Source organism: Polyergus mexicanus, unplaced genomic scaffold (genome assembly GCF_030449975.1).
Source record: "Polyergus mexicanus isolate NDT 795.1 unplaced genomic scaffold, iyPolMexi1.0 SCAF_19, whole genome shotgun sequence".
Lineage (NCBI taxonomy): Eukaryota > Metazoa > Arthropoda > Insecta > Hymenoptera > Formicidae > Polyergus > Polyergus mexicanus.
In genome coordinates this window covers 2,323,976-2,340,362 of record NW_027223339.1, presented here as the reverse complement: position 1 = coordinate 2,340,362, position 16,387 = coordinate 2,323,976, and the positions used below count along the sequence as shown (strand labels likewise).

The following is a 16,387-nucleotide window of genomic DNA, read 5'->3' as shown; positions in this document are numbered from 1 at the left end:
CTTATTTCAGCAAACTATAAGAAGTAATGTTAAAAATATCTTGTACAAAACAAATGCATATAAGATCATAATAGAAATAAATTGTCCAATACTGCTGCTAATACGCATTGCTGCTGTTAATCTGTCATTTGGCAGTATTATGCAATATAAAAAAAAGCTAACATATATAAGTATGTTAAAATTTGTAAAATAAGTGCACTACTTACAAAAAATGCAATCTATGCATAACATTATCTTATAATACATAATTATAGGATATTAGTGTTGTGCTATAACTAATACATTATTATACATATGCAGGCGTATACATATACATATAAAGAATTTAAACTATCTTCCTAGAGATCGTAATAAAAAAGATAAAAAAACAGAGAGAGCCTAAACTTGATCAATCATCACTTTCAAGACATACGCTTTTAATATTTATACTAAATATTCTAGCATAAATTGCATGATTTTTTTTGAAAGTAAGAGAATATTAGAAATATATTGCAAGATAAATTACATACATAATTATCTAGCGATAGTTGTATTTTATCTCAAAAAAACATCACACAACTCAAACAAAATACATGAATATCATATCGTGTCTTTGTGAGTTAGTATTAGTAATACAGATTATGAGAAAAATCTGTTTTTTTATTATTATGAAAAAATATTACTCTTATTTCTTCTTTTAGAAATAAGACGGAGAATTATTTTTCTAAATAGCTGTCCACTCTCTCGACTGCTCTAGTATTAAATATTTTTTTCATTTAACTTTGAAAATTTTAAATTATTTGGGAATTTTTGCCGCGCCCCAGAATATCAAGTATAGCATTTAATATCTGTTTTACAAATGGAAAGCACAAATATGGCACAAAGGTCATATCTCTTCTATATATCCTTATCTTTCGAATATAAAAAAATAGCATGATTACAAATAGGGTAATATCCATTTATCATCACTACTTTATCATTGGGTCCTTAGAAAGAGGATATAATATCTATAGCAATAAAATTTGATCTTTTCTTTTAATTTAGTGTAAATAGAAAAAATATCTATAAATACGAAAAAAGTACAATCGCGATTATAATTATTTAATAAGGTAATTAATTAGAGATAATGATATGAGCAACTTTATAGCAATAGATCACTTATTTGTACAAAACATCTCTATCCTTCTCTAAATTATCATAGTTTTTTATATTAATTTTTTTTATGTAAACAATTCTCGTACAAATAAATGGAAGAGAGAGCGAGATATACTATAGTATTTAAGAAAATACATTGTGCTATATTTGTATATTTCAATTTAAGTGGACTGTGCATTGCTGTATATTTATTACTAGCATTTCTGTATTCAATCAATATACTTTTTTTGATTATTATTTTTATAAAGGATATTTTTAGTTAACATAAAAGATATTCGAATAATGTTAATAATCAAATTGCATCAATGCAATAACTTATAGAATGTTATAACTCTTATACAAGCACAAATCGAAAATATTACATTATAAAATATAGAAGAGATTATATTTAAATCCTCCAATATAAAATCATATTAAAATAATTTGATTTTTTAGATTTATCAAAATAAAATAAATATTAATGTACAGACATAGTACATTATTTCTTTTAATATTTTAATAATTGAAAAACTTGTTCCAATTCTAGACAATAAAGTATTTTATGCATCATTATCAAATTTAATTTACACAATTATTACACAATATTATCAATTTTTTTTCTTTAACAATATGAAGAATACTATGAATTTTTGTGTTTATGTTATTTTATATGGCAGTATCTTGTAAGCATATCATACATACACATTTCTTATTAGAATTATAAATAAAATAAAGATAACAAATGTTTTAAAAAAATGGAAAGACAAATCTATACTTCTGCCTAAGAAAACTATTTTATACACTTTAATTTCTATGACTGATAAAACCTTTTCCTGTTAAAAATTTCTATATTAGGAAACTCTTAATTGTTGTTAATAAAATACACACACATATATTGTCTAGAACTGATTGTGATTGAGAGTGCTTGCGACATTTATTTGATTCTTCGTTGCTATGGCACTGTGTATGTTCAAATAATTCTATATAATGCCAGTTTTACATCTTGTAAAACTTTCCACCATGTGATTGTTATGGTAGCTATCGCGTTATACATGTACTAAAATCAACGTTCCTATTATATTGTAAATGTAAAAAGTCGAAAATCTGGCAGCCCTGATAAGTAAAGCTTCGGTACTTAATGCTTTTAGTCATCACAGCACATTTACACTGTATTATCATCGATTTGCAAGATTGCAATATTAATTAATCGAGATTCTTTTGTGTAAAATATGAAGAAACGTTATTTGTGAGCTCCTTTTCCCATTACTGTCAACTGCACGTTATTATAGTCACATATTTTTTCAGTAATATGCAATATATGCATAAACGCAACTTTACAAAAACATTTGTAAGCCTGCAATAAACTTCTTTCTGTAATTATTGTTAAATAGTTATCCTATTTTCTTTTTTCTTTTTTTACTTTCTCGTTGTCTAATCTTTCTGGTCGCGAATTAGCATCATGCAACTGAGACCAGAAAGTTATAAATTGTACTCTTTCTGTGATGCGGTATATTCTATAGCTGCCAGAATAATTGGTTAAAATGCACATGTACTATTCATTTTCTCTTTAAAAACATTCATATTTTTTTCTTTGCGTTCAATTATCAGATCTATTTTGATCTGTTGCTATATATACGTTACGTTTATTTATGCTGATTTTCTTTGCAATTCCTTTTATCGTTTATAACATAATGCACCTCCTTTGCCGACGTTTTTGCGGTTCAGGTCTTAAAACAGCACGTACCGCCTCATCAAACACTTGCTTCAGTCCACGTTGCGTGAGAGCGGAACACTCCATATATTTCACTGCACGAATCTGACATATATTGCAATTTTTTATTATTAGAATACTATAGCATATAAAAATTAGGACATAAAGTACTTTTCTACAAACCTTATTGGCCAACTTTTGTCCTTGTTCACGCTTAACAGCACTAAGGCCTTGTTCAGCTAAGGCAGTAAGCGTTTCACGATCATCTCGTAAGTCTATTTTAGTTCCAACAAGTATCATTGGTGCATCTGGGCAGTGATGTTTTATTTCGGGATACCATTTACTGGTTACATTTTCGAATGATGAAGGGCTGGTTACTGAGAAACAAATAAGAAACACATCTGTCTGAGGATAGGAGAGAGGACGAAGTCTGTCATAATCTTCTTGTCCTGCTGTGTCCCATAATCCTAGACTAACTGGAATCCCGTCAACAACCATAGGTGCAGAATAGTTATCAAACCTGAAAAATATTAGAAACTTTATGTATATTTTATATTTTTTAATCTATTTTTAATTTATCCAGCACTATCTATTAAATATTTTATTTAAATCTTTATTATTTAAATTTTATTTAAATCTTGATAAAAAAAAGTGAAGAATGGTTATTTATTTACTATTTTTATTTAGATGTTTATATTTTAATTATACAAATTATATAAGCTGAGAAAAATATTGCTGAATGAGATAAAGCAAAAATAGATTTGTGAGAATCTAAAGGGCAGGAAGCAACATAAAAAGACAAATTGAAATAAATTACTTCCTGTACACAGCAGTTAGGTATCTCATACTCTCTGCTATTATTAGCCACTCCATTTGATTGGTCTAAGAAAGAAACTAAGGCAAAAACCTTGTCATAAAATATATCTTTAATGTACAAACTATGAAAGTAAGAAATTCTTTCAAAAAACAGATACTATATAATTTGTTTTAATATAAATAGCATTACTTACACAGTAGGTACATATTCTCCAGGAAAGCTATCTGTTGTGTATGAGATTAACATGCAAGTTTTTCCTACTGTCCCATCTCCTACTACTACACATTTTATTGGTCTACCTGAGCTCATGATTTATTATCTAAAGGAAAAGATAAACAGCATTAGTGTCACTATAAAACCACATTCAATAATATATATTAAATATAAATAATATCCATTATATACAGATTTTGAAGTATTAATAAGTATATATGTTTGATAATATTGTACTTGCTGTATTGATTAAATGATAAATATTATTAGTAATTTTTTAATCTATCGCCTCTTAAGATGACACTCTCACGAATCACTATTAATGTAAATACAATCACGATATAAATAAATAATATATGTACATTTAATATAAGTATATAAAATCCGTGTTTTTTATATTTATATTCTTGGTATCAAATGTAAGCGTACTGTGATTGTATAATATCAAAACACTATTTTAAAAAAATCATCCATGTGTGTAATCCTTTTTTATTAATATAAACTGCACTTTAAACAGAGTTTACGAATTCGAGGAAAAAGATCACTTTCGCGATGTTGTTATTATTTCATATTACGGATCATTGGTCCAGCAAGATTAACGTGATCTCTCGTTGAGTCGAAGGGCTTGCCCTAAAATCGCACACCATACTTGCTTGCATGCGGATAACAAGTATGTACATAAACAAGGATTGGCCGGCCAGGATGATATCTTGCACACTCACCGTCTGTCTATGTATGGAGGAATAAAAGATTCGTCTTATATAAAATCACCGAACACTGACCACAATGCGAATTCGCGCTTATGTACGTACGTATGTACGTGGCTGTCTCAAAAAATCACAAAAGCGGGTGCCATGACAGTATTGCAGTTTTCGGGATTGAACGGAGCTAGCGTTCGCTTGGTGACAGATGTTCGACAATCACACCTTTCTCTCTCTCTCTCTCTCTCTCTCTCTCTCTCTCTCTCTCTCTCTCTCTCTCTCTCTCTCTCTCTCTCTTTTCTTCCCCTTCTTTCCGCAAACTTATTGTTCGTGAAAATGATGGACTTATGACGTCATAGACGTCTTCTTATGAACGATGCACATGCATTTTAATAAAGATCCCATTCAAAAAAACTTGTGTGCATAGCATAATATTATAATGGTATATATAAAAAGAGAAAGAAAAATAGAGAGAGAAAAAACCAACCAATCCTATTTCAATATAAAGAACGCATAGAAAGATCAACCAATGACGTATTAAATTTAAAAGATATCGTGGTAGTGTTCGAAAATCTACTTGCGGGGTGTAGTGGAATTTGGTTGACCAATCACAACAAAAAGAGCAATAATTTCTTTGCTTTGATTGGTCTATCAATGTTATTCCGATGAGTAAATTTTCGAACACAATCTATAATTGACAGCTAGGTGCATTTAGCTTGTGTTCACTTTCATATAAATTGTGAAAAAGTATGATCTAAAAAAACAAGGTCTCTGATTAGAAACTATATTAAAAAAATTCTAATTATGCATTTATTTCTTTCTGAGGCATTATCAATTACTAATTAAACAATTATGGATACGCTGGATGTCATTCATCTAATTTCTTCAAAAAATAACGTTTTTATATGGAATGCAAATGGTAAATAAAAATAAAAGAATTATATTATATATATTATTATATTATATATTAGAGTATGCATATATTTAATTTGATATTTGTTGTTTTGATTATATAGATTGGTTGAGACTTCGACAGGATCATAGAATAATCGGCGAATTAGTGGGTTCCTTTCCAAAATCAACTAGACAGGATGTATTTTCAGGTCTACCGTTACTTCTGCTACCAGAAGAAGTAACTCTTTTGCTTGAGAAAAAAATTGCTTGTCTTGTACAATGTTCAAATCTAGAAAAACCACCAACTGAATCATTGAGTCAAAAATTTCAAGAATATAGGAACACGCTGTTTGTACAGCAAGTAGAATGTTTGAGAGAGAACAGAAGGAAACAAGTAATTACAATTTGTATATATTTATATTTAAAAAATATTAAGGCATAAAATGTTTTATGATAGAATGAATTTTTCTATAAGATTACTTCTGTAATGGATAAAATTGTCGAAGGAAAAAAGCGTAAAATATTGGGGTTGCATACAAACAAAAAAAATATGAAAAAGCCATTAGATAAAAAGACACAGGAAGCATTAGACGGTATTGAAATTAATACTCAAAATTTGCTTGAAGAAGAATTGGCTAAATTACCTAAATTAAGTAAAACCGAAGCTCTTGTTCAAATACACACAGGTAATGCATACAAAAGTTTGTAATCTATACATATATCTATGTATACAGGGTGTATCTGAAATGATGCACTAAACTTTAGGAGCATATTCTAGAGGTCAAAATAAGACTTTTTTTCTTATGAACATAGGTCTGCAAATGAATCCTCCTCCGAGCTAGAGGCCCCTAAAGTTTGGGGAAAAAATTAAAAATTGGCTGTATTTCAGAAAAAAAATAGCAGAAGGTTGAAATTTGGTATAGTCTAATAAATTATGAAATAAAGTAAGCCAGCGTTATGAGCGTTTAGTCAATTTCACACATTTTCGAATTTTAGCTCGGAGGGAGGTTCATTTGCAGACCCATGTTTATAAGAAAAAAAGTCTTATTTTGACCTCTAGAATATGCTCCTAAAGTTTAGTGCATCATTTCAGATATACCCTGTATATATTATTTGATAAAATGTATTCTTACATCATTAGCATATCCATGGTTTCATAAAGATGATATGAAAGTAGTGGAATGGAAATATCCATTTACTTCCAATCAACGACATAAATATAAAGTATACAAAGATCTTTGGGAAAAAGAATATTATATTACTAGTGGAGAAAAATTTGGTGGTGACTTCTTAGTATATCCAGGTAATATTCGTCTCTTTTTGTATTGTTAGAAAATTGTCTACTCTGCACTATATTAATCATTAATAATTTTTTATTTATAGGTGATCCAATAATGTTTCATTCACAATTTATAATACAGTGTAGATGCAAAAACGAAGAAATGTCAATTACAGAACTTGTAGCTCAATGTAGAATCAGTTGTCATGTCAGAAAGACATTGGTGTTTGCTACATATTATGAAGAAGAGGATAGAATAAAGTATCAATCTTTTCAGTGGGCAGAAAATAATATATTTGAAAATAGTTGATATTTTAATCAAATGAATTTGAAGTAAAGTATAATTATTTATATTTTGAATTTAATAGACTCTTTTAAAGAGTTATTTTCCATGAACATTTATATAATTTTAATTTTAAATCTTATAATTTTAACTTGTGTACATGAGAAATCAATTTCAATTTTCTCTCTTTAATTTGAAATCTTTTAAAAACTTTTCTTTCTATTATACACTGATGAATCATTACAAAAATAGACTCAAGCAATACCTGAAAATTTAATCAATAATATATGTATTAAATAATGAATTTTAAAACAATTAAAAAACTTTTATACGCATTTTCTCTATATAATATAGATATTTATATTCTGTCAATCAATAGAAATCGATTATGTTGTGGACGAGGAATAACATTAAAGTGTTTTTTATATATAACTTGGCCTTCACGGCCAGCATAACATCGTTTAATCCAAGTATGATCCCAATAAGGATTAATTTTCTCGCAAGTTATCATTACTTTGCCTGCTTCTATGGCAAATAAAGTTCCATTTCGCCCAAAGCCAACCTATTAATCAAAAGAATTAATAAATATACAAAGCTTGTAGTAATTGGAAAAAATATATATATATAGATATGTAATTAATACTCACATTAAGACCTGGATGAAACCTAGGTTTTAGCTGCGTGGCCAATATCGTGCCTTCTTGTACATAAGACCCATCCGCTCTTTTCCATCCTCTATGTTTTGGTCTAGCATGACCAGGTTTATTACTGGTACTACTACCAGCTTTCTTCGAAGCGTATCTGACACATATTTTTGCTGAATAAAACAAATTATTACTTTTTCATTAAATTATTCTTTTAATCATCATTATATGTTTACATCATTTTATGTGTTATATATTCAATTGTATGGTATACTGACAAAATAACTTGTACAATCATAATACAAACCTAAATTATTAATATCGCCTAATACTATGGCCTGCCGGATGTTTTGTAACGTGAGAAAGGGCAATTGTGACAGATGAGCCATCTAAAACAGATATCGTATTGTGTCTTTTGAGAATAATACATTTAAATGAAAAATACACCTCTCTTGGATTTATATTACATTAAAGAAGTGATTATTCCGAATCAATCACGGTTTGAGAAATGACTGCAACTAATCTGTGATGCGCTCTGGCACCGATGAGATACCATTATATAAATCTGGGTAAATTTTTGTGATCATCAAATGGACTCGGTGGGCCCGGAGGTAATTGAAGAATGTCGACATTACCGGCCGTTGACTGCATCAAATATATAAGTTGGCGCTGGAAGTTCATATTTTTTAATAATTAACAGCTCAAACGATTGCTTCTTAATTGCTCCGTCAGAATCCACAATTGCTCCCCTTTTAAAATTAATAATTTTTGAAATATTTACGAAAAACATAAAATTTATCATTTTCACTCAAAAACATATTTCCAATAGTTTTTTGCAACTATATCTATCATAAAATGATTGCTTCTTAATTGCTCCATATTGCTCCATCATTATTTTCACGATTTATTGCATTTTTTATCGAAAATTAACAAATTAATCATTTTCCAAGCGACGCCGTCGCCACCTATCGGCCGCCTATCGGAACTATATGGTTTAGCAGCCAACGGCGAAAATATTCAAACATATTGTAACAGCTCTATTGTTTATAACTATATTTCAAAGAGTTTTAATCAACGTTTTTTATTAATTTTTTGATAGAATAATTGCACCTCACTTGCTCTATTACTAATACTGAAAATTGATATTTATTTACATTATACACAATAGATATTATCATTAAACGAAAAATATATAAAACGTTACTATCTCCTAGCAGAATATTAGAATCTAATCAAGGATTAAGGAGGATGTAATTTTTATTTTTTTTTCTGCATGTTTATAACATACTACTCCTTTAAATAATTTCCTACTTTTAACAATAGTTTTTCAAACTGTCATTTTGTCATTTGTGAATCCCTTTTTGTGTCTTATTTATTTGAATATTTCAACCATTCAAAATCTCTTGTTGTATTTGTATTTTTATTTTATTTTAATTTACATTGCCAGAATAGTAACGTTTTATAATATATTTTTGATTAATAATAATAACACACACACACACACACATACTATTATATAATAAAAATAAACGAAATAAATATAATTCTAGGTAACAATATTCTGCGCAGACGTTTAACGCTCGACGCTGCCATGTAAAGGCATCTTTATTTAGCATCTCTTTTCAATAGCGACTGCACACATATCAATCCTTTGCATTGCATTAAGCCTGTATCAGACTATGCATTGAAGATTGAGTTCTAGATTCAAGATTGAAATTTGACCAATCAGAACAAAGAAATTTTAATCCTTTTTGTTCTGATTAGTCAAATTCCAATCTTTAATCCTCAATCTTTCATTTTCAATGCGTAGTCTGATACGGGCTTTATAGGTTGCTAAGGTTCATGACTTAACCTTCCTTTATATAACCCAATATAACCTTACCTTTAATTATTTTCTCATCTATGTAAAATGTTTTCCCAAAAGAAAAGTTTTTCCATACAACTGTGTTTGGCCAGATGAAACGGGCGTTGATAAATATTGATAAATATTGAGAAAGCTTGTCTAATATCAATATGTATATGTCCAATTTCACGAAACTCAGGAGATTTTTCAGTTAAAACAAATTTTTACTCTCTCTATTTCTTTTAAAGAGAGATATTAAAAAAAAGAAGAAGAAAATAAATCTCTGAGACGGAAATCCATTAATAAAGAAAAAAGAAAGAGAGAAGAATAAAGTTCTAACAATTTGCCGATTCAGAACGTAAATGTCAACAAAAACAACGGCGAATATGGAAGATCTACAAAAATTGGAAGAAGAAGCGATAGCTAGGGGTACAAAGTATGTCACAAATCTTTTGCAACGGCCAGGTCAACTGGAAAAGATTGACATGTATAAACGTAGAATCAGCAGGAAAAAGGCATCCGTCGAGACTATGTTAAAGACCGCGATGCAAAGTCAATTGGATGGAGTTAGGGTCGGCTTTGAACAGCTACAAAGTTCTCTAGAAAGTATCACTGTTGTCAAAGAGGATCTGGATCATGTTAACCAGCTATTCACTTCCGTTCTGAAGCTTAGTTCAAGGCTACAAGCAGTGCAAGAAGAGAACATGCGTCATTCTCAATATGTCATCGCGAAGGAGAACTTGAAGCATATATTCACCGTTCCCGAGAGCGTCGAGAAAACGAAACAGTGGATAAACGAGGGCAAATTGCTGCACGCGCATCAGAGCCTGATGGATCTTGAAACTTCCAGAGATGAATTATTATACGAGCTTCATAAATTGCCGAATCAGTCGCCAGCGGATACAATTATGCTGAAAGCTTATTTCGAAGATGTGGAAATGCTTTCACAACTTATGGAAAAACAGATCAGGCTGATATTGAGTCGTACTTTAAATACAGTCAGAAAGGAACCTACTGTCATAGTAACACCTCTGAGAATTATAGAAAGGGAAGAAAAAGCGGATCAGTTTGCTATTCAAAGACACAAGCAAAGTGGTTTTATGGCACCAGGTAGACCCAAGAGATGGAAGGATATGGCGATGAAGATATTAGAAAAATCAGTGGCCAATAGAATTGAAGGAACTCAGGTAGACGAGAGGGCAGATAACAAAATGTGGCTAGTAAGATATTTAGAACTTACGAGACTTTTGATTCTTGAGGATTTGAGAGTAGTAAAGACTCTATGTAAACCTTGTTTCCCACCTTCGTACGACATAGTAAGGACTTTTGTTCAAATGTATCATACCAGTCTATCCCAACACTTAAAGGATATAATTACCAATGGATTAGAAGGTAACGAATATGTTTCGCTGTTAGCATGGATTATGAATACTTATACAGGACCAGACTTGATGCAGCATCCCGAATTAAATATCGACACATTAGATATTGGTCCACTACTTAGTCCCGAGATGATAAACGATCTTCAGGAGAAGTATTTGCGAAACATGTGTCAAAATTATGAAGATTGGATGAGAAAAACGTTAGAAACAGAGAAACTTGATTGGAGAAGCGGTGTCCTACCTGACAGAAGTACTCAAGAACTGTATTATCACACTGCAGCACCAGTTATTATATTTCAAATGATTGATCAAAATCTTCAAGTTGCAAAGACCATTAGTTCTGATTTAACGGCGCAAGCGTTGGTTCTCTGTATAGAACAAGTAACTAAATATGGTAACATGTATAGACAAGCAATACTAGAATTTAAAACAAAACATTTTGAAGATAGGAGTCAGGTTCCTTACTTCACTCATCATATGATTACAATAGTCAATAACTGTATGCAGTTCAACAAGTTGGCGCAGCAGATGAAGCAACTTTACTGGATGCCCAATATTACCGGGGACGCCACTATAAAATTTGAAAATCTTTTAACGAATTATCAGCATTTGAGGAACGAGGCTGCAACCATATTGTTGCAAGAATCCTTTTTGGATCTGGAGCTGCATTTTCAAGATCTGATTACACCCAGATGGTTATCGTCGTCTATCCCGGTGGAGACTATCTGCGTTACCTTGGAGGATTATTTTCAGGATTATAACCACCTGAGTCCTGAAAATTTCGAGTATGTTATCACTGAAGCGCAGAATCTAATCGCGAAGCGTTACATATCTGCGATGTTACAGAGGAAGATATCGTTGAAAACGTACGATGAATGTTTGACGTGCACATCGAAGATAATGACGGAGGCGGATAAATTGAAAAACTTCTTCGACAGAATCGCGCCGAAAATTGGTAATTTTAATTCGCCATTCGAGATAATAAAACGTCTCGCCGAAGTACTGAGATGCGAGGACGCGGAGATTCTCTCGCTCGATCTGCATTCGTTGATCGAGAAGTATCCCGACATGACCGAGGACCATCTGATTAGGCTGCTCGGTCTTCGGGGCGACATATCGCGAGCAGAAGCCCGAAGCAAGGTCTCTTATATCATGGAAGCTCAACGAAATCGAAAGCCCGTGCAATCCATTACAAACAGTATATTCAAGCAGATAGTAATACAGGACAGCTTTCTTAGTTGGAAGCCTTGAAATTGGAAAAAACTTTTATGAAACAAAAAAATGAAAGATTTTCCATGTGTAATATTAATGTGTGTATATATATATATGCACATCACTCTTCCAAATTAAATATATTTTTTAACATAGAACATTAATATAGAGACAAAAAAGATGTAATAAAATATATTTATAATGCTGTACAAATTTGCTAGTATTTAATATGATAATAGATAATTTCATTGAATATTCTCATTGACAATTTATAGAAATGTTAAAAGTTTATTTATTTATATGTAATGTAATGTCATAGGAAATGTTAGCAAAAGTTAATTTAAAAAAATATAAAATGTATATTACATGTGTATGTAAATATAATACTTTAAGAATATGCAAAAAAATATATTAAAATTATATAACAATATATCGGTTAATCCTGTCAATAAACTTTTTATATATATTCCTTAACTTTATCATGTCTCTATCATGTCAATGATTTTATAAAATTTTTTTTTTCTTCCAAATATTGAGATTATGTTCAAATCAGTGAGAAATAATTTTATGAACTTGTTTTGTCAATTGCAATCGTCTTTTCAGTTTATTTTAATCTCTTTATCAGCTTCATGTAAAAAGCATGCAAAGATAACATGTGTATATGTGTATATGTGTGTGTACGCATGGGATGTGGCATGTGGCAGTGTGGCACATCTATATACATATATATAAAAAATTTTGAACTGTCAAAAGTAATGCGCGCGAATAGCCGGTTATTGAAAAATTTATGCATTTACAATAAAAGTACAAGTAAGTATAAGCTCAAATAGCAAACGCGATTGTGTAATAAAGCATAGCATGCTATAAAGCTTACATCTTCATAGATAATTTAAATATTGTACGATAACTATAAGCAAATGTTATCATAACCTTATAATTAATTTCCAAAATTTAAATTTTCAGTAACGGAGGCATTATATTAATTCAGGATAGTTATACACATTGTTCGTTTAAATATTTTTGACAATTATGCGCCATTTAATAACATTGTTATTGTTACTTGTTTGCGCAAGAGCGAGAAATCACTTTGATGTGGATCCATTGAAAACGATCGTCTGGGGTCCAGGATTAAGACCAGCAGCAATTACCATGCGTGCCAGATATTTCTTTCTACAACTTGTAGATTTAGATGGAAGAAAGTTAATGTTCAATTATACATATAATCTTATATATACATAAATACATAAATAAATAAATATATATATTTATTTATTTATTTATTTATTTATTATATTCAGTTAGTATAAAATAAACAGAAAAATATCGAACATTTATAAAGCCATTAATGACATCAATGGTATTCAAGTATAGCAAAATTTATAACATTAAATTAATACACATTTATGTTGTAATAATTATATATAGAATACTCTAAAATTTATTATATATAATTATTAATATAATATAATTTTTAAAGATAAGAAAAAAAATTTCAGCTAGAAATATATATATGTACATATATATTGTCTCGAAGCTAAATTATAATGCATTTACTATATATTTGCAATTAATATTTTTATAACTTATTTATCTTCTATATGTTAAATTATATTATGTTATTATATATTCTAGTCTGACAAAATCTCCTGGCGAAAATATAGTTACTGGGCAAGTATATGGAAATTCTTTTAATAATGTACCATGCCGCATATGGACTCAAATTTTTGACTGTAAAGATGGAAGTTTTATTGTACGCTATAAAGTTTTTAATACTTGTTCTAACATTAATATTAAAATAAAGATTAAAGGAAAAGAATTATCATTGCCTCATTCAGAAATCAAAGGTTTGTGTGTATGTATTTTTTTTTTCTTATACAAGATCTTAAGTCCAACAAAGAGATCTTTTTTTAGGTCCTGTTTATGAGGAGGAATGTTATTGTCCAAATCCATCTATTATTAATTGGCTATATCATTATCAATGCAGACAAAATTACACTCAAATACATAATGATCTTTCTCCATTTTTGAATATTGATTTTGATAAAATACGCCAAAGCATTATCAAGAGATATGATCAACCAACCAGTGTTAGCATTTGTCATTATGTATTGAAATCTAACAGAGTAAATATGTTATAAAATATTATCAATCTATAATTCATATTTTTATTTATAGATATCTATCTATCTATTTATAAATATAACTCAAACTAGATTAAATTAGATTTATAGGCATTGTTATGGTCAATATGTTGGCTTTAAAATATTTATGGATGCTGTATTGTTGTCGCTCGTACGTAAAGTGATACTGCCAGACATTGAATTTTTTGTAAATTTGGGTGATTGGCCACTCGTCCCTGATACGGGCCCGCTTTATCCTATCTTTTCATGGTGTGGTTCTGGCAATACTAAAGATATTGTTATGCCTACATATGATATCACAGAATCATCCCTGGAAGCAATGGGAAGGTATAACATGCATCGATAATGTTAATAATCTAAATTATCATTTTATTTGCAATATATTCCTGAAAAATAGGGTAATGTTAGATACACTCTCCGTACAAGGTAACACTGGACTGTCATGGCAAAACAAGACTGAACAATTATTTTGGCGTGGACGTGATTCCAGAAGGGAACGGCTAGATTTAATAGATATTTCAAGAAAGCATCCAGAGCTCTTCAATGTCTCTATTACTAATTTCTTCTTCTTTAGGGATGAAATGGATAAATATGGGCCTACACAAAACCATGTATCATTTTTTAATTTTTTTAAGGTAAATATAAATAAATTAAATCTCTTTATCAAAGTTATACTCTTAGAGGTAATTATACATTATCTCATCGCAATATTCAATATATGTGTATATAAGCCCTGTTACAGAGTTTTGTATATATTTTTGTTATATTAATCAGAGAAATAATTGTTCTCTTCTATTTCTTCTAAAATGTATTATAATTTTGAAATTGTACATGTATACATACAAAAGCTTTAGAAATGTAAAGACAGTAAATATAATATTAAAGTTTAAATATGTTAAAAAAAAGGAGAAATTAAATTCGTATATAAAACTTTGTTATATATATTTGTATTAACAATCTCTTATATTGATTCTGTATAATTTTTTCATAGTACAAATATCAACTGAATATTGATGGCACAGTAGCAGCATATCGATTCCCATATTTACTTGCTGGAGATTCTTTGGTATTTAAGCAAGAATCAAATTATTATGAATTTTTTTATAAAGATCTTATACCTGGATTACATTATGTATCTGTAAAAAGTGATCTCTCAGATCTTGTCGATAAAATTATGTGGGCAAAGGGACATGACGAGGATGGATTGAAGATTGTTAAATCTGCCAGACAATTTGCAAGGGACAATTTATTACCACGTGATATATTATGTTATTATACAGTTTTATTTCATGTATGTGAGAAAGTCTTATTTTAGATATTTTTCTCAGATATATCTTTGCCAAATAATATAATTTTTATATTTCAGGAATGGAGTAAACGCTTAAAGAGTAAAGTTGAAATACTAGATAATATGGAAGAAGTACCACAACCTAGTCATTCTTGTCAGTGTCATTTTAGCAATTTAAACTTTAAAGATGAATTGTAGAATTTAACATTTTTTTATTATTAATTTATACAATGGAAATCCACATTGTCATATGAATATCATGCACATCTGTTTAGTAAGATTTTATATCTATCATTAATTGTATGCATGTGTATGTGTTAAAAATAAAAAGAAATATGAACATCACATCAAACAGATAACTCTACTATTTAATGAACTTTTTTCTTTTACAACACACGTTTTCTTGTACACACACAATTTGTTAACTATTTTTATATCATTTAATATTTTTATTTAATCTAAAATTGTTGTGAGAACTTGAACAAGATACACATTATTTGTACAATTATATATATATATATCTCAACATCTTTCTTGAAAAATATTTATGGAATAAAGACAGGAATATGACAAAAATTTGTCGTATCCCTTTTTTAATTGTATCGCGAATTCCATTGCAAATTATATGTGTAATATGGAAAAATTTATACATACATTCATATTATATATATATATATCGATTATGAAATTAAACTTCATTACATCAATTATACAATAACAATACACAAACAAAAAATTAGGACAAATATTTTCTTATATATGGTACATTTGTACCATTTCATTATAATTTTCTTTCACTTTCAATTTATATTTATTCTCTAATTACATGAATAAAAACTTATGTATATATTTGTAATAAAAATGAG

General features: G+C 29.4%; 5 protein-coding genes across 8 annotated transcripts; 3 read left to right on the top strand and 2 right to left on the bottom strand.

Annotated features, from left to right (window-relative positions):
- Positions 1 to 1,664: 1,664 nt before the first annotated feature.
- Mtl (Rac family small GTPase Mtl) lies at positions 1,665 to 4,878 on the bottom strand. Of its 2 annotated transcripts, none has more exons than XM_070311150.1 (4): positions 4,577 to 4,878; positions 3,835 to 3,960; positions 3,008 to 3,344; positions 1,665 to 2,929 (listed from the first exon to the last, which is right to left on the bottom strand). In XM_070311150.1, exons 2-4 carry the CDS (start codon positions 3,948 to 3,950, stop codon positions 2,795 to 2,797), a joined length of 588 nt encoding a protein of 195 aa, XP_070167251.1. In that variant the 5' UTR covers positions 3,951 to 3,960; positions 4,577 to 4,878; the 3' UTR covers positions 1,665 to 2,794. The 2 variants fall into 2 exon arrangements, with proteins under 2 accessions (XP_070167251.1, XP_070167252.1); XM_070311151.1 differs by lacking the exon at positions 4,577 to 4,878 and adding an exon at positions 3,642 to 3,718 and having other exon boundaries at positions 3,835 to 3,917.
- Positions 4,879 to 5,271: 393 nt separating this feature from the next.
- Tsen34 (tRNA splicing endonuclease subunit 34) lies at positions 5,272 to 7,647 on the top strand. 2 transcript variants are annotated; one of them, XM_070311259.1, is made up of 5 exons: positions 5,272 to 5,474; positions 5,572 to 5,843; positions 5,925 to 6,135; positions 6,612 to 6,752; positions 6,833 to 7,647. In XM_070311259.1, exons 1-5 carry the CDS (start codon positions 5,408 to 5,410, stop codon positions 7,036 to 7,038), a joined length of 897 nt encoding a protein of 298 aa, XP_070167360.1. In that variant the 5' UTR covers positions 5,272 to 5,407; the 3' UTR covers positions 7,039 to 7,647. The 2 variants fall into 2 exon arrangements, with proteins under 2 accessions (XP_070167360.1, XP_070167359.1); XM_070311258.1 differs by having other exon boundaries at positions 6,591 to 6,752.
- Positions 6,842 to 8,457, bottom strand: Mrpl27 (mitochondrial ribosomal protein L27). Its single transcript, XM_070311265.1, has 4 exons — positions 8,123 to 8,457; positions 7,963 to 8,044; positions 7,659 to 7,828; positions 6,842 to 7,573 (listed from the first exon to the last, which is right to left on the bottom strand). Exons 2-4 carry the CDS (start codon positions 8,042 to 8,044, stop codon positions 7,370 to 7,372), a joined length of 456 nt encoding a protein of 151 aa, XP_070167366.1. The 5' UTR covers positions 8,123 to 8,457; the 3' UTR covers positions 6,842 to 7,369.
- A 1,070-nt stretch (positions 8,458 to 9,527) lies between these two features.
- Sec6 (Exocyst complex component Sec6) lies at positions 9,528 to 12,288 on the top strand. The gene has a single exon (XM_070311128.1). The coding sequence runs from the start codon at positions 9,861 to 9,863 to the stop codon at positions 12,129 to 12,131; it is 2,271 nt and encodes a 756-aa protein (XP_070167229.1). The 5' UTR covers positions 9,528 to 9,860; the 3' UTR covers positions 12,132 to 12,288.
- A 536-nt stretch (positions 12,289 to 12,824) lies between these two features.
- LOC138941507 (protein O-glucosyltransferase 2) lies at positions 12,825 to 15,856 on the top strand. Of its 2 annotated transcripts, none has more exons than XM_070311254.1 (8): positions 12,825 to 12,902; positions 13,056 to 13,291; positions 13,725 to 13,936; positions 14,004 to 14,215; positions 14,316 to 14,560; positions 14,631 to 14,868; positions 15,225 to 15,524; positions 15,600 to 15,856. In XM_070311254.1, the coding sequence occupies exons 2-8, from the start codon at positions 13,122 to 13,124 to the stop codon at positions 15,717 to 15,719; spliced, it is 1,497 nt and encodes a 498-aa protein (XP_070167355.1). In that variant the 5' UTR covers positions 12,825 to 12,902; positions 13,056 to 13,121; the 3' UTR covers positions 15,720 to 15,856. The 2 variants fall into 2 exon arrangements, with proteins under 2 accessions (XP_070167355.1, XP_070167356.1); XM_070311255.1 differs by having other exon boundaries at positions 12,838 to 12,902; positions 13,166 to 13,291.
- The last annotated feature ends 531 nt before the right edge of the window (positions 15,857 to 16,387 follow it).